This window comes from Lepeophtheirus salmonis, chromosome 3, assembly GCF_016086655.4.
Source record: "Lepeophtheirus salmonis chromosome 3, UVic_Lsal_1.4, whole genome shotgun sequence".
NCBI lineage: Eukaryota > Metazoa > Arthropoda > Copepoda > Siphonostomatoida > Caligidae > Lepeophtheirus > Lepeophtheirus salmonis.
Genome location: NC_052133.2, coordinates 27492840 through 27516192, shown reverse-complemented (window position 1 = coordinate 27516192; position 23353 = coordinate 27492840). Strand labels below are relative to the sequence as shown.

The following is a 23353-nucleotide window of genomic DNA, read 5'->3' as shown; positions in this document are numbered from 1 at the left end:
ATTAAGGTAAAAACAGCAAAAAGTTTTAATATTTTGCATTTCTAGTTATATTCCTGTCCTTTTGGAAACAGAGCATAGGTATAGTCAAGGAATGCTAAAATGCTCCCCAATACTATAAATATTGTTTGTAAATCTCTTAGACAGCTCTTTTTTTCATTTTTTTTAATATACTTTCGGAACCATTGCCTAGATAACGAAATTATAGCATAATTCAGATGCATCCCCTTCAAAATTATTCACTTTAGTATTGCAATTACTTCCATTTTAATTTTAGTAATCAATGTTACTTATAAATTATATAAATCCACATGCGTTTGAAAGATGATGTCATCCCATAAAATACCCGAATCTGACGAGCTACCTCTCATCACCACCTCCAAGATCAACACAGGCATCAATTGGCACAAAAGATTGCAGTTTAAGTATCAAAGACAAGAAACTCTGGAGTATTCAATTTTTATGGAAGAAAACGTTCTGTCAGCACAAGATATCTATGCCAGAATCTTTTCGAAATCATTGCCCTAAGGGTTCTTGTTATTCAAAATTTCAAATTATTATCAAAATCATTCATTCAGATACGAAATGAAGTTATTTTCTAAGTTGTAGGCACTTTTTATAAACCATCCAAAATTTTATATATGTTTAAAATGCATAATTATAAAATATTGTGTAATATTTCCATTCAAGAGTAATCATGGAAAAAGTATTTGGTTACATTGCCCACGAGACTAGTGTTTTCTACTACAATGGATAAAACTATCAAAAAACAAGGAGAATGAAATCTAAATGTGAAAACAGTCACTATTTCAGCAACTTCTCGGATAAAATATAGTAAAAAATGTTTAATTTGTTCGCCTAAAATTATACGTCGTAAATTAACAGTAAGTACAGTTGTCAAAGAAAACAAAAGAGCTTTAAAAAAAGATTTATCCCATAAAATTAAAAAACTTCAATAAAATTAAAAGTGAATATTTATTTAGTTTCCTATAGTTCCATATTGAATAAATATATCTAATCTAAAATAATCTAGTAAAATAAATAAATAATAATACTAAGTATGTTTTTAAATGTGCTAGTATTCAGCAATACACATAATCTAAGATGATTATTATTCTCCAATTGAATAGGTTTGTAAAGTTATAATATTTATTGTTTTTTGAATCACACAAGGGAATAATTGGTTATGGGAAATTTTGTACAAATGTATCGAAGAAAATAATCAAACTGATCTCAGTTTTTCTCTTAGTCATTTGAATTTCATAAATAACTGAGATTATATTAATTCGGGACTATTATCGTTCAGAGTCACTTTTTACCCTAAAAAAATATCCAAAATTAAAAGTAGGATAAATAAAACTTATGTAAAAGTGTTTCTAATGATAAAAAAGTGTTTTTTATTGATTCTGTATAAAAAACGATACTCTTCTTTAGACCCTTATAACTTATTCATAATAAATAATGATGAGGAATATTAATAATTGATTAGTGTTCTATTTCATGGCCTGTTATAAATTTTCAAAAGCACAATTATATATTACCCGTAAAAACATAAAAAATAAGTAATTTTAATCAATGAAATAAAATGATGGCATAAATGTATGGCTGTTAATTAAAATTGATTAAGCTATAATTAGATATGACTTTACCTACTATAGTACAGATAAATTGCAACTTGTATAACTTTTTTGTGCAAGTTACAAATTGTACGGAATTACAATATGTACACTAAATATCGTGGGCCTAAACCAAAAGTCTTACATGTGACATTTTATAATTCTTTTTTTTTAATATATGAAAAAATATTTTTATTTATCATATTTGACATACTTCTAACATTTAACAACTATCATCTTTCCAACAGTTCAATTTTCAAAACCAATATATTTTAGAATATATCTAAAATATGATAATAAAAACACTCTTTCATATATATCAAAACAATAAAATGACAAAATGTCACTTGTAACACTTTTGCTCCAGGTTCACGATATACTCCTTTATATAAATATTAAAAATTTGGTTTTGTTAATAGATTTTTTTAAAGCAAAAATTTAGGAGGATGCAAAGGATGTGTGAGAGAAATTTTCCTATGTGATCTGCAACGGGACATGGGATAAATTTATTATTCAAAATTTATCATAAGTATTACATAGAAAGAAAAAAACGAATACATGTCATGATACAAATTATGAATTGCTTAATTTTAAGGTTGTTAGGAGTTTCTCAGATAAAGTCTGTATCTTTTTTTACGAATTTACAAAAAATGAGAAATATCCCCTCTACAATGCAAGGATATATACTATATAGACTAGAATATTATAACTTTTAGTCCTGTTTATTTTTATAATAGTTCCTTTATTTTTTGTTTTGTTTATCAATGCGTAAATAAGAGAAAATAAGGACCCAAGAAGAAAAAAATAACCAAATTTGCACAAGTGGGTGAAAAGGTCAGAAAAAAACAGACGAATTTACATAAATTTTGGCTATTATTTATAGGGTTACGTTCGTTTTCAGGGTAAATTTTTGTCTATGTCTACCCTCAGCTTTCGCACACTTAAAATGAATAATAATAATATAAATTTACCTTCAACAACATGTACATTAACCTTTGCTCTAGGGAATTGTATATTTTCTTTTCGTTGTATAATACAGGAATAATTTCCAGAATCTGAAAGACTTGCTTCACGTATCCAGAGGCGACTTAGAACGTGTTCTGCTTCAACTTGCATTCCGATGCTGAAAAAATAGCATATAAAAAAATATTACACACTAGCTATACATATTTAATAAATTTTCTATAACTGACTTTAAACTTTTAATGAAATCATAGCTTAAAAGTGAATTTCAAGCATACATTTACCAATACAAAAATTAAATTAAAAAATGTGATCTTTTTTTACAAGTTCAAGAATAAAGTTCTGGTTACTTTATATACTTCGTACATAACATAGATCAATTTTCTCATCATAGACACATAATTGACCGAAAACGAACATAGTTTCGACAAGTAAAAGCTATTTAAATAAAGACAAATTTCAAAAGTAACGTTGGTCTTGTAATTCAATGCGAGAATAAAATGATTCCTAGTCATATAGAGAAAAAGAAGGTTGATCGACTGCACATTTCAGTTTCACAGAAAATAATTTCTAAATTACTTAATGTTGCAAAGCTTTCATCCGGTATATGTGAGACTCAAGCTTATTTTGAATACGAAACCATTTAAGACTGGGGAATAGGTGATTTTATTAAAATCATGTGCTACGATAAATCAAATTGAAATAAATGTAGGAACGCAGGAGCCTCTATTCCTGTAGAAAAATTGGAAAAAAGACCCTGCACATCCCCTATAGACACCACATTATAGAACTTATAATTGGCTGAGTTTTTCAATCCTATTTGCCATCAATATTTTCTCTTGAGGTTAAAATGTTTGAGACATTTTTTTTTTGCCCGATCCAACAATATGGAGTGGCAAAAATGACTATAAATAGGCTCAAGATACTTTTGAACAACTCAAAGTTGTTAATAATATATTGGAGCGTAGAGTGGGTCTAATGAAAGAATATAGTGGTTTATGAATCAGAGCTGCAATTATTCCTCCAAGTAGTTGAAGATCATTGACGTTTGTAATCTGATTCTAGGAAACGTTTTCTGTCTAAATTTTAATTATGCTATATAAAATTTAGTTATATAGGTATTTTTCCATAAATAAAGGTCATCCAAATTTGCACTTTTTGTTTATCCTAAGTAAACAATGTGCCTGCCTGCAAATTTTGTTATGTATCAGTTAAATTGTTTGGCTGTGATACACTAAAGAACAGACAGATGGGTAGAAAGCTACAATTCATGTAACTACAGTTATCTTTCTTTTGTAAATGTAGATAAGGAATTCTGACAAAAGTTTATAAAATATTGTTTTTAGTAATTTTGTTTATTTAAATTTGTGCTTCTGTACAAAAAGCTGTAATGTGTACAAAAGAATAACACATTTTTTTCAATAAAAAAAGTGTAAAATTAGAAAACTTTAGGAGCAGCGAGCTACCTGTAAATATTTTTCTCAAAATATATTTCAAAGATAGCCAATGATATTTATTGACTAAGAGAAACATTTTTAGACCCTTGTGACCTGATATTTCGATCATTAAAAAAATAAGCTATTATTTACGAGGACTATCATGAAAAAATATAAAAATAAAGGCGATTAGGATACAAGGTATAACCCAAAATTGAATTGAGACGTTTTTTAAGAACTTTATCATAAGTCAGAAGATATCCCATTCTCAAAATATTTTTATACTGATGTCGTCATTAAATATTTTCAAGGTGATGCACTTGGTATTGTTTAAAATAGTATATTAAAAATATATACCATGAAAACTTGTATACCATCATACAATGAATACCCGCATCTCTATTCACAAGTTTCGACACCACCATAAGGAAAACGACATCTGTTAAGAAATTCGTGTTTTTTTAATGTTGAACATCCCAAAAAAAAAAAAAAAAAAAAAAAAAAAAATTCAAATATTGCTTTATATAAAAAAAATTACATACTGAAAATATATTATTCCAAATATGTTTTATAATAAATTAAGTATTCCAACAGCAAGGATAAAATTAGAATGAATAAATTTTTTGCATTCCTTAGAAGATATCTAAAGCAGATGTAAAAGTGGATCCATGCATAGCAGAATACATCTCAATAGTTTGCCTCAAAAGCATTCTGTGATATACAATTTTGTAGATGGGAGACCAAACTGTCATCCTGATTATCCTCCATTTCGGTTACCGACGATTTATAAAAATAAAAAAAACGAGTCAAACATATGTAAATCGTTCTTAAAGATTTTTAAAGAAAATAAATCATTTTAAAGGTAATTCAACAGAAACAAAAAAATTGATGAACTACTACAGTGTAGTAGTTCATGTAGTAGTGAACTAACCAGAAGTGGCTGGTGAAAAAAACACAGCAGCTTCAAAAGTATTAATTTTTTTAAGGTACTGTTTTTTTTATTATGAAGTTGTATATCTTTACTTTACGAAAAACTATGATTTTTATCATTGTTATTAAAAATGAGGTATGTATTAGTTGTCAAGGAAAGGGTCCATTTTTCGTAATTTTTTTTGTACTTATGTACAAAGCATTTTTTTCGATTAAGAAAAGATACAGATATAATTGAAATATTTTCAGTAACTAGCAGCATGTACCTATAAACAATATATTTAATTCTTTTTTCGATTATTTAAATATTTCAAGACGAAAAACAATACAAAATTGTGAAGAAATTGTAAAAGTATGTTTTAATAAGCACTCTGTATACCACAAAAGTTGAAACTTTATATTATATAGGTCATTTTCATGTTTCTCGGTGTAAATCCAATCAAAAACACACTATCTCTATCTTAGGGCAAAAATAAGTCGAAATTTGGTTGACTAAAGTATGAATTTCAAGATATGTGGAAGTTTATCGACGTTATTTTGTTTTCCTTATTTTTCCCACTTGAGTCATTAATAATTTTTCTACATGTACTTTATACACTCACAGTTCTTACTGCATAGTTTGCATTTAGATACATTTTTAATTTGGTAATTATTTGAAATTGAAGTCCTCTTTTTGAAATTGCCGTTTCTCTAAAAAGAAGAAAAAGATGAATAGGGAAAAAATTAAAACAAAAGCACGTGGGCTTAGAGACTCAGTAATCTGTATCAACTGTAATAATCCTTTATGCATTTCTTTTAGATTAAAGTTTACACATGACTATTAAAAATATGATGTTACAGGATGGTGAAGGAGCACTCCTTAAGCACCCGAAGCAGGGCCATACACCAACTTGAGGCCGGAAAAAGGTAGATTGAGGTCGCTCAAGACCTTGGAGCTTCGATTCCAACCATTTGAATGTGGTGTAACTGTCACTTTTCCGGGGAAAGCATGGATAACAAGGAGGACGTGGAGGGAAGAAAACACTTTGAAGAATTGCAAAAATAACCATCCCCAAAAGTCTTATAAAAAAGGCCAATCCTTGAGGAAATTAGAAACCAGATTGCGTCAAAAGGTCATGCAGTATCACATGAGACTGTCTGCAAGTACATGAAGGAATAGCTGAAGGTCTTACCCTACAGATATCAAATCCAGCCGAAACTCACGGAGAACCAATAAAAAAACCGACTTATTTTAATTGTGAGAAGAAAAATTCGTCAATAAATGACTGGAGGAGAGTTATATTCTCTGATAAGTCAACTTTCGAACTATTTCACCATTCCAATTGTCAAACTATTCGCGTTTGGTCTCTCAAGATGCTGTGCCGACTCCGAAAGTGAAGTTTCCTTTCAAAATTCACGTCTGGAGTATTATGAGCTACTGGGCTCTTAGTGAATATCATTTTATACCTCCAGGACAAACTGTGACGTCTTCATCCTATGTGGAGACAATACTCAAGAATTTTTTACCACTGCGATGCAAAAGGGCCGAGAAATGGATCGTTTCTGATGCAGAAAATTTTACCAAAATAGTCGAGAGCCATTTTCCAGCAAGACTTTCCTGCCCATAGCTCTCACGTGGTTCAAGCATGGCTTCAGGCTAAGTTGGACTCATTTTGGGTAAAGTATGTATGGCCTAGCAATAGTCCGGACTTGTCTCCGATAGAAAATCTATGAATCTCTTAGTGATAAGATCAATAAGTTACCGCGGCAACCAATGAAGAAACTCTCGTCCAAAATGGAAGATTTGTCTGGTTGCAAATTTAATATGAAACTTTGGATAACTTAATTGCCAGAAAGCATTAAAAAAATGCATAACAGTTAATAGTGGATATATTGGAAAATAAAATTTTACCACAATGGAAAACTTATTTTCATTTATGGTTGTCTGAAAAAGAGGACATCAATTTCTTGACATTCTGAAAATGCATATATTATGATATGGATAAGAAAATAATAAAACAAACATAAACAGTGCTGAATATTCGATGCTACATGAATGCGCCTGCAATATTCCATTAATACGGCTACATTGTTATTTTTTAGACCAAAAATATGTATATGGTATAAAAAGCAATATACTTTGTATCCGTTTACTGTTTTTCATACATACATATACTCGGATAGACAAAGTTTGCTAAAATAATACTAATATACCGAGGGTTGCCGAGATAAAATTGTAGACTGGTTAGAGTCGTAAGCAATAAAAACAACGATTATTTGTTTGACATTTATTCAATGTGACTGCCCTCAGCGGCAATCACTCTCAATCCTGGCCCTGAAGCTCTTGCAGGAATTCCCCACATCTGCAGCCAAGATCCTCGCCCACTCCTTCTTCATTGTTGCCTTCAGGCTGTCCAAGCTGTTGTGGTGCTTTGAGCAGACCTCCTTCTCCAACTTTTCATAGAAGAAGCAATCAAACAGATTCTAATCGGGAGAGTTGGATGGCCAGGTCTAGTGGGGCCAGAAATCGTTAAAGTTGGTCCTAATGAACTCTTAGACTTGTAAACATAGGGGTGATTGTACTTGGACGTGGAGAGCCATCTATTACATTGAGAGTTCTTTTTGCGTTCAATAGTGAATATTTTATCATCTGAGAAAATGATGTTGTGACCTACATTGGACGTCTTAAGCCTAGAGAGAAGAGTCTTGCAATGGCCCAACCTCACCTCCTTCTGTCTCTCAGTCAACAAATTACGCACAGACAACTTGTAGAAGGTCTAACCAAGCTCCCCCTATGCCTTTTGGATGGTGCTGCGAGCCATACCTTACCTCTTGGGCAGCGTTGTCTGATTTAAGGATGGATCAGCGATCCTCTTCAGGCCTGCCAGAAACCTAGGAGTGATTTGGTACTATGTGGGGATCTTTCCTCATTTTTGAGCCTAGTGTATATATTGTAGACAGTGCTCCTGTTGTATCCCGTGAGCTTGAGGATACCTACTGTTCCACGGCCTGCACGAGTGAGTTCGATGAGCGTGGATCTTTTGGTTTGCTCTAAAGCATTAAAAGAAAGTGACGCATAAGAGACTTTTTGCCATGATTTTTTATTATTTGAATGGAAACGTGATGTATTTTCCCCCACTATGGTGCGTCCATTAAGCAACAGCTGAGTTGGTAAATAATAAATTCTAATTTTCAAAGGTTAATAGAAATAGGCTAATTTAATAATAGACTATTAATAGTAATACTCTTAAGTAATAGCTAAAACTGGGACTATATAATGGAGGGATTACGATTTCTTTTTCACTCGCCTAACTTATAGACACTTTTAGCTACGGCTTGGGATCATAGTGACTGTTAGTTATTATTAAGTTATTAACTTAGTAATTTTGGCTAAAACAAATTTGATATCTTTCATCAACAAACCAGAATCCCCTCTACGACTATGTGTAAAGTGCCATTAAAATGCTGTGCTACCTACCAACAAAATCTTAACATCCTAGAGACCTCCATGTAAGAGCAACAGGCTAAAATGTCAGCGTTAACCCTAAAATTATGCAGTTTACTAATTGTTTAGGTGGGGAGATGTATAGCTGCTGAGAGTGGAGTTTTTGAAAAGTAATACCTATATATATATAGTATGTATTTAACTTATTATAAATAAAAAATGATGTTAAAATTAGAACTAAGAAGTACTAAAAACTTACTGCATTTTTAATTTTTTTTTTACATATCAATTAAATAAAGCCATGAAAATAAATGGTAAAATTTCTATTTTTGCCAAAAATAAAAGAAAGGATATTTTGTATTAGGTAAACTTTCTTTCATTGGTTAAAGAAACTCCATTTATAATAATATTTTCCAATGTCTGTTTATTTATTTATTTTCGATCATTGGAAATAACCAAATCCTATAAAGGTTGACATATATTTAGTATTTATAAAATATAATAATAATCATTATTAGTAAAAGTAATACATTTAAAATAAGAATATTAATTTTTTTTTAATAACATAAAAGTGCAAAAAAAAAATTAACAATAATCCCACAATGTAAATAAGATACATAGTTTTCGATGTATGTGGTGCAAATATGTCGTACACAAAAAGAAATAACTCGAAATCGCTTGAGGCCAGCCTCAATATCCCGAGGAAAACATAAAAGGTATGGAATCCGATCTATAATAAAAACTATGCTTGAAAATGTCTTTATTAAGGGGAGGTTGTGATCAGAGAGTCTGTTATTGTGGAAGAAGTAGCTTTTGTTAAGTATCCTGGGTAGAGGAGATAGCTTGATCTTTTTAGTTCAAGAATCGGTGGAGCCTTAATCCTTAATGGCACGTCTATGGTCCAGAGTGATGAAGCCAAGTTTTTGATTTTGTATGAATATTTGTCGTTATCTCTTATGTTGTTGTATCAAATATGTATACCAGACACCTATTTAGTCTTGAATGTCAAAGAAATGTATTATTTCTTTACATATTTTAAAAAATCTCATTTTTTACTGTATTCCATTCAAATTTTTGCTATGAAAAATATTATAGTACAGTGGTCTGTTAAACGAGTAAAATTTGTATTGGAAATAATGCTATATGTTGAGCATTAATAAATGTAATCAAATAAAGTGCATTCCTCTAGACTATTTGACAATAGTAATAAATAAGATGGGCCATGGGGACGCGTGTATGTATATTTAATGGATTTACAATATAGAAAATGTACACACAAGTACATGTAAAAATATTTCCAAAATAATAAGTCCCACTCTGATCATTCTAGACAATAATAACTAAAGTTATAAGCGAACATTATAGTAATATAAACAAAGGGAGCAACATCCTACAGCACCTTCTCATATAAATTATTTAGGTATCCTTAAGTACACTTATCGTTGAACTCTAGATACCTGAAATAAAAACGGTATTTTCCTTTTCCCGAATAAGTCATTTTTTAATTACAGGGTTGCCTAGATAAATCCAGACAAAATTCAATTGATAATAACACTGGTATATTTGTAATGAGTTCACATCAGATTGTCTCAATTAAAAGGTTGCAGTCTTGTGTCTAATATTCTTTCTTTCAATTTTTTATCAAAATAAACACTTAGAATCATGGAGCAAACTAAAGCAGCGCATCGGGCAGCTAGCCTGTAAAAATTCAGTGTACACGCGTTGCCATTTTTTCTTACATAATGTTGCCTTTGAATCTACATTCTTATGCCAAAATTTCATTCATGATGTATAGAACTGTGACGTAAGAATAACCGGACGTATGATGCATGTTATTAATCTCTATCAAATATAATTTAAATTATCATCCATTCCATTCTTCTTACTTCATCCTTTAATAATTACGAGGATTTCATTTTATAATAAGGAAGGACTTCAGGTAAGAGGGAACAAATTGACTAAGTATAATTTTAACGCTTTAGTTTGCTCCATGGCTCTAAATGTTTATTTTGATAAAAAATCGGAAGAATATTATACACAAGACTGCAACCTTGAATTGAAAAATGAATTCAATTTATTGCAGTTAATAAAATATTCGATAAAATTAAGTAAAAAAAGTGCTATGATTTTAAAATATAACTAAATGAAGAATGTATAAATCCATTTTTCTTTTTTTCCACTGATGATTTTGAGATACGTCGTAAAACATACATGTAATAAAAAATCAATTACTAATCTGTTTGCATGTAGCTATTATGTATAAAAGTTACAACAAAAGGTTAATATTAGATTAAATAGAATAAAAGAAAATGTAAGATAATTAACCTTATGACAATAGAAAGAAATTAAAATAATGTAATTCATTAAAAATATAAAAAATAATATTTTTAATCAATTACATTATTTTAATTATTAAATTAAAGCCATTCATGATTTTTGTTTGAATGAAATTACTTTTGGCTGGAATAAAATACATATATGTATAGAAGTTTTACAATTAAGCTAAACTATTATGTAGGTATATGAATTAATTAATATTTTAATATTGTAGAACTAAAAGGAAAATGTTAAAAAATATTATTTAAAGTGAAAAAAGAAAAAACTATTTGTCACTGTCAAATAATGACTAATTTTATAAATATTTATTAAAGGACAAATTAAATGAAAGGATCCGTCATGTTTACACAAATTGTATTTTTTTTTATAGAAATTTAAAATATTTTATATTTATACTAGTAATTACATATTTTTTTGGGCCTGTATTATCTCTTATTCGATAGATTAAGAATACTTTCTACAAGAAATTTAAAAAAAAAAGGTTATTATATTTTATATATTTATATGACTATGGGTAAATTAGACAGAAAACTTAATACTGGAAGAAAAGCTGAAAAATATTATATAGCAGAAATTAGATCTCAAATCTTATGAAGCACTAATGAAAAATATTGATTATGAAATATTGAAATTCCGATGATAAATTGCTCAGAATTTCCTTAATATTGAAGCTAGAGAAATGATTTTGGTATCGAAATGTCTTTTTTACTATTATCTATTAGACAAAACAGGTTTAAAAGGAAAAAAATGAATTTGAAACTTTTTTTAACATACTTAACAAAGAAATCTTTTACTACAGGACTTGAACGCTAACAACGAGCATGTGTATTTTACAGAACTACATGATATTCATTTTCTTATTAGTAGTTACATATATAATTATTTCTATATTATTTAATGCTAAATATATAACTATTCTATTCATTAATGATTAATTATAGTCATTATCCATTCAATGTTCATAAACCACAATTTTGTTCGGATTAATTGAATAATAATTTTATTGTCTTAAAACTCTTAGTTAGTATTTAAAAAAATGCTGATACTATTCGCTTAGAATCAAGCAAACTATATTATATTAATATTATAATTATGTTTACAAACTTTCCGAGGATATATTTTATAGATAATTGAGACATAATTTTAGACAAATAATGATTAATAAATAGCAAGGAGCAATTTCAAAAATTAGGGAACAGGTACAGTACTTCTAATATCAGTTTCATCGAAACTCCTTAAATAAATTAATATGAAAATGATTATTACTTAATAATATTTATAGTATCTATCCAGAGTTAAGCATAATAAATCTATTAGTATAATATTATAGTAGCATGTGTTAGTTACTTTCTCCAACGACTAATATTTTCATATAGGACAAGTCTATATTATCATTTTTGCGTTTAGAAATCCGCTGTTATTAATAAAGCCTTCGTTTATTTTGTGATGATTTTTTATTGTTATACTGTCATTGGACTATTTTCAAATCTCTGATAATGTAGTGTTGCATTTAAAAAGATCCTTATGAATTTGTACAAATAGTGAATCAAGCACTACCCAATGTTGACATTAATGACACTGATACAGATGTCAAGATGTAAATGAGTCGTTCTTTATATATCAAGATATATACAAGGTTCATAATATAAGTCAGTCAATGCCAGAATATTATGAACTACTACCATTTTTTTATTTATCCATTATGATGTGCGCAAGTTGATAGAGCTCAACCATTTAAAAGAAATTTGATAAAATATAAATAATAAAGGTTGATTAGTTTTACTTTCTAATTTAATTTATTTCTCTTGTGTCTTCACTGTAAAACTTTGTATCGAAATCATAAACAATGTTGGAACAAGGGCATTATTTTTTCTTTCCGTCAGTTAAATGACTTATCTTCAAATATATAAGTCGAATTCAAGAACAAACATAGTTTTTAGTTCCATATTAAAAATTGTGTCTGATAGGGATAATTCTTTTGTAGAATTATTTCGATACATATCAAATAGAAATTCAAGGCCACGAGTACATTGTAAAGATACTTGTTCACAAGTAATTTTTACGACCACTAGTAGAATTTGAACTATTGAGAGATAAGCTCGAGTGAAGTCTCAAAAGTAAAGTCCAATATAATACCACTCCAAGTCTAGTCGTGAGTTTTTGGGTACGTGAGTTAGTGAGTTTCAAGCCTGGAGTCCTATTAAAATCTTAACCTTGTCGATCTGATGACGAATTCTATTCGAGTTACGAGTCTTTTATATTGAGTCTTAGTCAAATCTGAAAATTCTTTTTTTCTAGTCCAAATCGATTCCTCCTGGAGTTCGAAGTCCCAATTTAATAAGAGTTAACTACAACCGTTGTCCGAGTCTACAATTCTGATTAATGATTTATAATTATAATTAATATATCACCAAATAAACTGAATAATATTTTCTTCACTTTATTTCTATGTATTGAATGTAACTAAAGAAAATAGCACACACTTTCAATAGGTTGCGTTACCCATTCAAGTCATAAAGTAAAAAAGGTATTTGCTACATAAAGAGTTGTAAAGTTCAAATACGAACGAAAAAATGAGCATTGAGAGAGATCATTGCTCTAAAAAACGAGCAGGAGTGCCCTCAGGGTTTTTTGAGCCTACTAACACTATGTCCCCCCCCCTACCCCATTTTATCTCCTTGTCAAACATTACGGTCGGACTCAACGATTTCCATCATTTTATCCGCATTCTCGATGGCTGTTACAGTATCAGGAACATAAACACTTTCTGCCGCCTGGGCTGAGTTTTTGAAAAAAAAATTATATGTAAACCTATAAAAACTTAAAAATAAATAAATTAAATAATAAATATAGACGTCGTTACCTTCATTGCATCACACAAACCTTCATCAAAAAAACAAACAGAAGAAAAGCCTGAAATCTTTTGGTAGTTAGCCAAATAAGTCAACCATATGAACTACAATTTATCTTTTAAGTACTCCCAGATTATTCATTGTCATATTATTTTTAGACAATTTCAAAATATATATATTTCATAATACTAAAATCCTACGTAGTATTTCATTCATTAATGTATCAAAATATTGCTTCGTAATATTTTACTAAAGAAGTAGCTATAAATTTATTTTTCTATATGATAGGCAAAATGTCCAATATATATAGCACATGGGCTAAAAAGTCCCGGGCCTCACACATAGATGGGATTTTTCTTTTTAATTCACCTCATTTTTAGTTAGTACCAACCTTCAAGAGACGGTTATCTAAATTTCATGAAAATATGTTCTTTAGTTTGTGAGTTATTGTGCTAAGGTTGAGGCACCTTATGTTATTTTCAAAACAATGGATCAAAAACAATTTTGTGTTTTAATTTTACACTTCTAATTGATGGGAAAGTTCAGTACAAGCTAAGCAATGGATTGACAAATGTTATGAAACAGAAACAACAATAAAACGTCGGTTTCCTAATTTCAAACGTGGTCTTAGAGATAACAATGATGTTGAACGCAGTGGACCTCTAAATGAGGTAGTAAGAACAGAAGAAAAAAAATCAGCAAAATCGTTTTTAATTATCAGAAAGTGAAGTTGCGTAAGTTAGTTGATATCGTAAAGATAACAGAACGTGTTGCATTTATATTGCATAATCATTCGCCAATAGGAAAGTTCTGTACGAAATGTGAGCTGCATTTGCTTCCAGTTGACCTAAAACAAAAACATGCTGTTCCTTCTGAGAAATGTTTGGCCATATTTAAATGTAACATAGCAGAATTTTTGCGTAGGTATGCGGCAATGGATGAAATATGGATCCGTCACTTTACTCCGGAATCAAAATGATAGTCATTTGAGTGGGCAGCAACTAGTAAACCTCGTTCAAAGTGCCCGAAAGCACAACAATCAGATGGAAAGATTATGGCCTGAGTATTTTTGGATGTGCGTGGCATAATATTCATAGAATCGATACCATTTGAAGAAAAAGAAAGCTCCGTTTCACTACACGAATTGCTGTTTTGATTAACTTGTGACAACGCGCCGTGTCTCATATAAATCGAAATAATGGCAAAACAACATTAATTGAATTTAAAAATGCTTTTGCATCCACTATACTCTCCAAATTTAGCTCTTAGCGACTACTGGTTGTTCGTAGACCTAAAAAATGCTTAACAGTAAGAAACTTCGCTCCAAAATAGAGATTATTACTGAACTGAGGACTATTTTTAGGCAAAAGAAAAAGCATTTTATAAAAGTGGCATTCCAATGTTAGAGCTGCGCTAGAATGATTGTGTTGGTCTTGATGGAGATTATATTGATGAATAAAGCCTATTTTTATCGGCGAAATTACCATATGGCCATTTTTATGAATATTTTATTATCTATTAGTAATTTGAACATTTTTCTACTTTAGGTATTTATCTTACATAATTTTTTTTTTTTTTTTTTTATTATTATTATTACAAAAGGGGCTTATGTTTGGACTATAATACCGAGTAAATATAAACCAAAAATTTTATAAAGGCATTGAATTTAATAATTTGCATCTTCCACATGATATAAATATTTATATATAAATATTTGTATTATAAAAAAGAAAGTAAAGTTATATTAATTACAGTATACATCAGCATTTTTTACCACCCGCTAAAACACATTTATATCATTATTAAGCCCATATAACACAAAAATGATCATTAAAACCTTCAACCGCAATAGGTTCGCCCTTTAAAACCTTTTTTGAAAAACAAAATGAATTTTGTTGCACAGTGTTACTCTTCTTTCCTTCCTTTTTAAAATTTCGGTATCTAAAGAATATGTACATAAACGAAATGGGTGTTTTGATCTCATATCAGTAGGAAAGGAAATGGGCAAAATACCAACCTTAGATTAAAGAAAATAATAATATATAGTAGATATATTAAGTTCTTTATCTTGAGAATGACAATTTAGAAAAGTTTTACAGATACATAAAAGAAAAACTGACTATTTTTAGAGCTTTCAGAAGGTGATTTTACATCAAAAGACCTTTATTTTTCATGCATGTTCAATTATATGTACCACAAATAAATATGTTAATAATAAATGTAGTGGTGTGTCATTTCTTATCTATTCAGTCAATTCCAGTCTTAGATACGGCCCTATTAGTCCTTCGGACCGGTCCTTCTGATTGTAAGTACTATAACTGATTAAAAAAGAATAGAAATAAAATGGAGTGACGTCATCAAGGACCGAACTTAATAGGTTTTTAGGACTAAATATGCAGTACTAAACTGGACGGAACTCCAGTCTATGGTCCTAAATACGGACTAACACAAAACTAATATTATTATGACGCATCTCAAATTAACAATCTTGAACTAACTCTAGAATATGAGAAAAAAATATACTTAATGAATATAAATGGACCAATATTTCATAGACATCTTTTAAATAATAGAATGTGCTAATGTATAATTAAGAATGTTAGTTATAGTTTCGAGACTTCTTTTGATTTATGATGCTTTATTTGGCTCTACTACAGTCTTTAAAATTATTTACTCCAGCTAACATTTTTACTTCCATAATTTAATCTTCAAGTATAAACAGGCGACATTTTTGTGAATTTGCTATATACCTGAAGAATTAATGCCTATATTCAAAAGGATTTTTTTTAAGGCTAAAATTATACTATCCAACAAAATCACACCCTTTTAAAAAACAACATAATATTAGAATTCGATCCCCTAATTAAAAATATGGTCTTATTTTCCCCTATTAGCCTCATTGCCTTCAGAAAAAGGCCATATTTTTTTATAATTTTTTTTAAAGCTCAAAGCTTTAAACACCTCTTGGTTTTGAAGAATATGGATAAATTATGATGTAAAAATATTTCAAAGCCTAAGTATACAAAATTCTAAAAAATAAAAGTATTTATTAAGGTTATAAATCGAGTTATCTTTGTTTAAAGTTGAAATTAGGTGCTTTCTATTCTGAGGCTCATAGCTCCAAGACAAATTTATTTAAAAAGTTTAAAAGTACTTGACTTGATATCTAAAAGTCTGATTTTTTTTTTTTTAAAGAACTTACCCAAAAACGCTGTACATTGTTGTCCATTTGAAATAAGGCACAGCAATATTTCAAAAATGAAACTAATTTTTGAATTGATCCCATAAGAAAAGTTAATAATATTTGCACGCAATACTCATAGTTAGGAAGAAGAAAAAAGGAAGAAGGAGAAAAAAATGGAGGTGGTAGAGCTTATAAATTGTGAAAATGAAATCCCTCTTGGGAGTAGGATCCCAAAGTCGGAATCTGAGTGCATCAATGGAGAAGAGTGTTGAATGTCCGTCTTTTGTAATCCTTTATTTACTACGTGTCTGCAACGAGTCGTCATCTTGTGGCTATGGAGCTTGAAATTAGGATGCATGAGCGGTATAACTCGTACTAGTGAATTAAAAGTCAATGTAAAATAATACATCTCTTTTCTGAGTTTAATCTCGGATCGGTGTTGATGGAGGGAGGTGTACCGCTGAAGTTGTAACCAACTGTTCTTTACCTGATCAATATGAAGACATCGAAGCATCATCAGAGAAGGAACCCTTGATATGTGATAACAAAATTTCTGGATAGCGGCTCTTACTTAAAAAGATAAGAAAATTGGGAGATCCTATTCGATACCAACTTATATAGATCCGTTTCACTGACATCATAAATTGCATCATAATTAAAAAAGACAACCTTTTGGGGTCTTAAAGTTGATATTTCTACTACAGGAAATGGATAAGTTTTGAAGAAATTTTGATTAAACTCCATCAATGGGCTTTAAAAATAAATAAAGTACAACAATGGCAACAATAAGTAATGATATTTTAATATAATCAAAGTAATATGTCCCAATGAAAAGTCGTAATTTTGTAATAGTCTACCTTAATCTTCAACATGGAAATACGAATGTATAACAATGTAATAACATAGTTTAGATATATATATATAATAAAACTAGACAATAGAGAGATAGATTTTTGATGAATGTTAGGATTCTTAAAAACTTTGGGTGTTAGCCAAAATGTGATTAAGAGATCATCCTGCAGGCCATACTAATTGGCTATAACTTAATTAGAAAGTAAATTAAATTATATTTGTTTTTCACTGCATTCATCCATAGACACCAGATGACTCGTTGCAGATCCGTAGTGAGTGAGGTATTCCAAAAGACGGACATTCAAGGGAGCCCTTCGAACGAATCCTACTGGCCAGGGGCAGTTTAGCAGGGAATTTGTTGCAAGGAATTCCTTTCGACACATACACTCTTTTCCATTGATGATCACCGATTCCGAATTTGGGATCCTACTCTCATGAGGGATTTCATTTCACACTTTTTAAGTTCTACCACATACTTTTTTTTTATCTCTTGTTTTGTTTCTGTCTTTTTCTTCCACTTTCCTTCTCTTCCTAGCCATGAGTATGGCATGCAAATATACACACTTTTCTTTCAATTCAAAAATGAGATTTATCCTTGAAATATTGCCAAATTGACAACATATTACTTTTGGAATATAATCGTCTTGCAGCTATGAGTCTTTGAATAAAAAACAATTATTTTCATCTCTAAACAAAGATAACTTGAGTTTTTATAATTTTTTAACATTAAATATATTCACATAATTTTTCCTAATCTTCAACACCAATCACTTAAAAAAGCTTTAGAAATAAACAACTTTTTTTTAAAGTTATTTGTTAGGTTCAAAGGACATGAGCCTAGCAGAAAAAAATAAGACCATATTTGGAACTAAGGGGGTTTAACTCTACTAAGTTGAGTATACGTTGTTCACGTACAATTTTTTGCTGTTGAACAGTGTTATTTTAAAGGAAATTTTAAAAAATTTAGATTCAATTTTTTTGTTAAATGATTCGAAATTGCAAACAAAGATACTAAAGTATTTCTTTTTGTACTTTGGTCTTGCGTTAAGATATATATTATTAACACTTTATAATCAACTAAACATTTTTTCTAAATGATAAGCTGAACATCAAACACGTTCGTTCCTACATTCTTATTTTTTATAGATTTTTATTCACGTAGTTCTAAGATATTAAGTGTATACTCAAAAGTGATAGACTTTGCTTTATGAATATAGAGAATAACTATCAAACTTATAAGCTTATTTTAAAATATATTACCTTATCGATGGTTTACTATACAAATCCAGAAGCGTATTTTCTTTCATCCACATTACATCTGTTGCCCAATCTTCACGACTTCGAATAATACAGGTAAGAGCTATTTCAGAACCAGGATTATAAAATTGCTCCATCATTGCTTCATAGTTAGAATCAATCAACTCTAAAAGAGCATCTTAATTTGTTCGAAAATTAATTTTAGTGCAGTCTAGTATTATAAAATTATTTTAAAATTTAAGTCACGAAAACTAATGAATGATCAATGGTGTTAGTTTCAATTACTCACAAAAACTTTATTTTTAATACTATACATTGTTTTTTATAAGTGTATGATATATAACCTAATTACAACTTGTATTACAACTTGTAGCAGTTGATTGTTAAAATGAAGTTCGTTTTTGGTGAATTCAATACGATCAATGAACAAAATAGATAAAAAATGAAAAGTTATATACAAAAGTTTAGGAACAGAGGTATATTATTTTTTGCTTCCTTACCGTAAATATATGTATGTACATATGTTATGGATCAAAATGACGCATAACAACATTAATTTGATCTAAAAAAGAATACCTAAGAGGTATTTAGAATGATCAACATTAAACAGAAACGACAATAAATTTGCATGTTAATTTATATGAAAATTATGCTATCGAGATTTCAGCTGAAATAAATTGCAAAATAAACTGGCAAGCTTAGAATTTGTTAGACAAAAAGAAGATAATGTGTTTAAAAAAATGAAACAAGAAATTTGCCTTTTGTTTAATATGATATCACTAATATCAGTATTGTCTTTATTTGTTAAATTTTCCTTTTATATATAATATATAAATAGTAGTGATATTTACGCGGAATTTAATTATAATTTAACAATGAATACTTATTTTTTTTTTTTTAAATAAAGAAGATGTTTTACTGAAAAGTATAATCTGTAGACATTCTCCAGAAAATTAAAATCAAGATCTTTTATAGGTTTTGGGATAATTTGAGTATTATCTCTGGATCCATACAAATCATTACAGTCTTAACAAAAAAATCATCAAGAAATGGATTAATGAAAAGTAGGGCATGTGCCCTATATTATAAGGAAAAGATAAGTAAATAATATTTAATCGTAGTTACATATAACTATTAGACTAATATTATATATTGTAAGGAGGCAACATGTGGTGCAAATGAGATTTTTTGCATCATAAAGATAATGGAATTGAGTTTCCAAGGCAATATGAAATCATTTGTAGGAAGTTTCTTCTCAGTACTGTATTGCATTATTAAACGCTCGTTGAGGGTTTATATAAAAATAACATGAAAATTACGAGACTATGATAATTTTTTTTAAATGTTTTATCAAGTTATCTAGAATTCCATACATGTGCGTTGTGCAGAGTGTATATGTTATATGACCTATAGATATTTTATTTCAATTTGCATATGTCTATTGGCATTTACTTCTTAGTATTAACGTTTCTCCTATGATCATATAATTTTTATTAAAAATAATCTGTAGGTACTCCGAACTTGAACGATCTCATGTAAATCGTCATCTGAGCCTCCTCTCTTCCAAAATTACGGAATATTACACATTTCTTATTTTACCTTAAGATGAATTTATTCTAATAATTAAATTCCTATAAAGTATCAATACCATATGAATTTATATTTGTAACTGCTCCTATTGATTATAAAATGTTTACTTATTTAAATTATGTTATTCCATGTATATAAATCCTAAATTATGATACAGGTGAAATATAATTTTAAGACTCTTAGTTTAATTAATTAATATTATTATTGCTATCTTTACATTTAATATTTAAACCTTGTAATAGATCTAACAACCAGGTAGGAATTCTGCCCAAGGAAGAATTTCAAGGTTCAGAAAGTGAATCCCCCCTTTATATCTTACAGATGAGTATTGTCTCTTTTATATGTTATATTCCCATTTTTTTTAAAATAAAAATTTACTGACTTACTAAAGCCAAGTTATTACTGAAGCATGTATTATGTATTCAGGAATTATCTTACTTCAAAATTTGTCAATATCTAAAAAAACATGGTGAGAGAAGAATTTAAGAAAAAAATATCTAAAAAATAAATGATTATCTTATTTTAGTTCTGTTAGTCTCTTTTTGACGCTATACTATAATGTAGTTTAAGTAGCTCTAGATGTTTGCTTGCAAATGGAAATTGTTATTAAAGATTCAATCCTTTGACGCCATTTTTAGATCAATTATCATTTAAACTTCAAAATATGGAAACGTCACATTTTTTTATGTGCAAATATGAAGTAGAATTGAAAAGATTCTCGGAGATTTTTGTCTAGGACTGGGTAAATATTGTTGTTTATTTTAAATTGTAGTATTATGTATGTGCTACAACTTCTCTTATTATAGTAAGGTAAGTATTTCGGAACATTAAATACAACTTTAAAATGAGTCATCAAATTAATTTAATACTAAGATTTAGATTTACAAAATTATATATCGTGAACTATGAAGATTTATGTTTGAAATGATGATCTTAAGTGTCATAATATTTTTTATATAAAAAACTTTTCTCACCTTAAAGTATATAACTTAATTGACCTAGATTACATATATACTCAATAAGAATTACTTATTGACATCCCTGAATAGAAAACATTCTTCCATTAAAAAAAGATACTCATAAATTTAAAAACAAACAAAAATAATCAACTAGGTACAAATAAATTAATATGGGATTTATTATCATTAACAACTAAATATACAAATAATATTGTAAAAGATGAGTATCATAAATATGTATCAAATCTTTTGCATTTTTACCATTACAACCAAAATAAGAATGGAAAAATTAATTGTAGAATTATTCCTACACATTTTAATTACTTCATTATTAATAAAACGACTTCTTTAAAATATCAACTTTATAATGGATTTAAAGAAATATATTAGTTCATTATAATCCTATTAAGTTTGCTTCTTTTTGAACATCTATCTGGTTTAAATATTAAATGTAAAGATAGCAATAATAATATTAATTAATCAAACAAAGTTTATCTGTATGTACGTATGTATTAATCTTTGAACCAAATTAAGGCCTTTGTGATAAAATAAATTACAATGTAGTTGTGTATATAGTGCTACTTGATGTATATTATTAACATATTTTTGATCTAAGAAATAACAATGTCGTCTTATTAATAAAATATCCCAGGCGTTTAGCATATACATCGAACAGGTATACAGTTTTTTTAGTGAACAATCCAAAGTACTCATTAGCTTATCAGTCATCATATCATTTAAAAAAAATCATTTTTGAGGAGAGAACTCATATGAACGGATATAAGTTTTGAGTAGTTACGTGTGCTCATGAATAACGGAGAGTAATACGGAGTATATGTTGGGGAGTTATCAATTATATTATTACAGCAAAATTTGCCTTTACCCGACCTACTCAAAGCAATGTCGGCTACTACCACTAGTAACACATAAAGTAACAATTAAATAATGTAGAAGTTAATTCTTTATATGTGTATCTTCTGTCAAATAATTAGACGGCGAAGATACAATTGATGAATTGAGAAGAAGTGAACGCAAGGATAAAAAGTTTATCTTGTGGAGAAGGAATATTTCTTTGTTTTGGGTAGGATAAGTTTGTTTCGGTTTTTATTAATTTTTTCGTTTTCTTTATTACTAGAAACCGAAGGAACTACATTCTTCATAGGATATTCTATTCGATAAGTTTAAAAATATTTTTAACTTTAAACATATGTATTCTTCAGGAACTGATACTAACAATTCATTGTACAAAATTTCATGTTCTGATAAGTTTATAGAAATTGTCTGAGTACTATCAGACTACTCTTTTACATATAAAATCCAAGAAGTAGATGTATGATAATTCTTTATTACTTTTAGAGGACGTGAATACTTGTTTAAAAAGGTTTTCTTATTATACAGGAGTTTTAGTGGACAGTAGACACCCACCCTTCTTGGAGGATATGGCATTGAATTTAGTAGATATTTTATCAAAAACTTACATTTAATCTTCTATACATTTCATTTAGTGTTAACTACTAATAAGATTTTGAAATTACAAGAAAACTCCAACAAAGCAAAGACTAAGATTTATTTTTAGGAAGAAATAGTAAAGAAACTTCATTAAATACACCACACATAACCATGATTATATATTTTATTTTTTTATTCTGGGCTCTGAAAAGGAAAATAAGCTGTGAAAAAAACTTCCTACTTTATTCTAACTTTCTCACCCACTATTATCACATTGCATTTCAAGACTCAAAACACAACTTATACATAACAATTCATTGTATAAGAGAGATGCTACTCAATTTGATTCTTTGTTGATAGTTTCCTAAAACTATTTTAAAATAGTGAAAACATAAGAAATATAAATGTACACTCTTAGCCTGATCAAATATATATATATACAGTGGCCTCGCAACTTCCTTTTTCTGGGGACTTCAGCCCCTCTAAAAAGAGTAGAAGACCCTATTG

The 23353-nt window shown here is 28.9% G+C and overlaps 1 protein-coding gene across 10 annotated transcripts in view; it reads right to left on the bottom strand.

The window, feature by feature from the left end:
* Positions 1-23353, bottom strand: part of LOC121114803 (zwei Ig domain protein zig-8) — a 221319-nt gene that overhangs the window by 36907 nt on the left and 161059 nt on the right. For 8 of the 10 annotated variants that reach the window (XM_040708880.2, XM_040708879.2, XM_040708878.2 and 5 more), the window contains 2 exons: positions 18852-19026; positions 2585-2736 (listed from right to left, as the gene is read on the bottom strand). In XM_040708880.2, the coding sequence (XP_040564814.1) occupies positions 2585-2736; positions 18852-19026 (327 nt within the window). Of the gene's footprint in view, positions 1-2584; positions 2737-17591; positions 18250-18851; positions 19027-23353 lie in introns of those variants that run through there. The other 2 variants (XM_040708881.2, XM_071887250.1) reach the window with 2 other exon arrangements.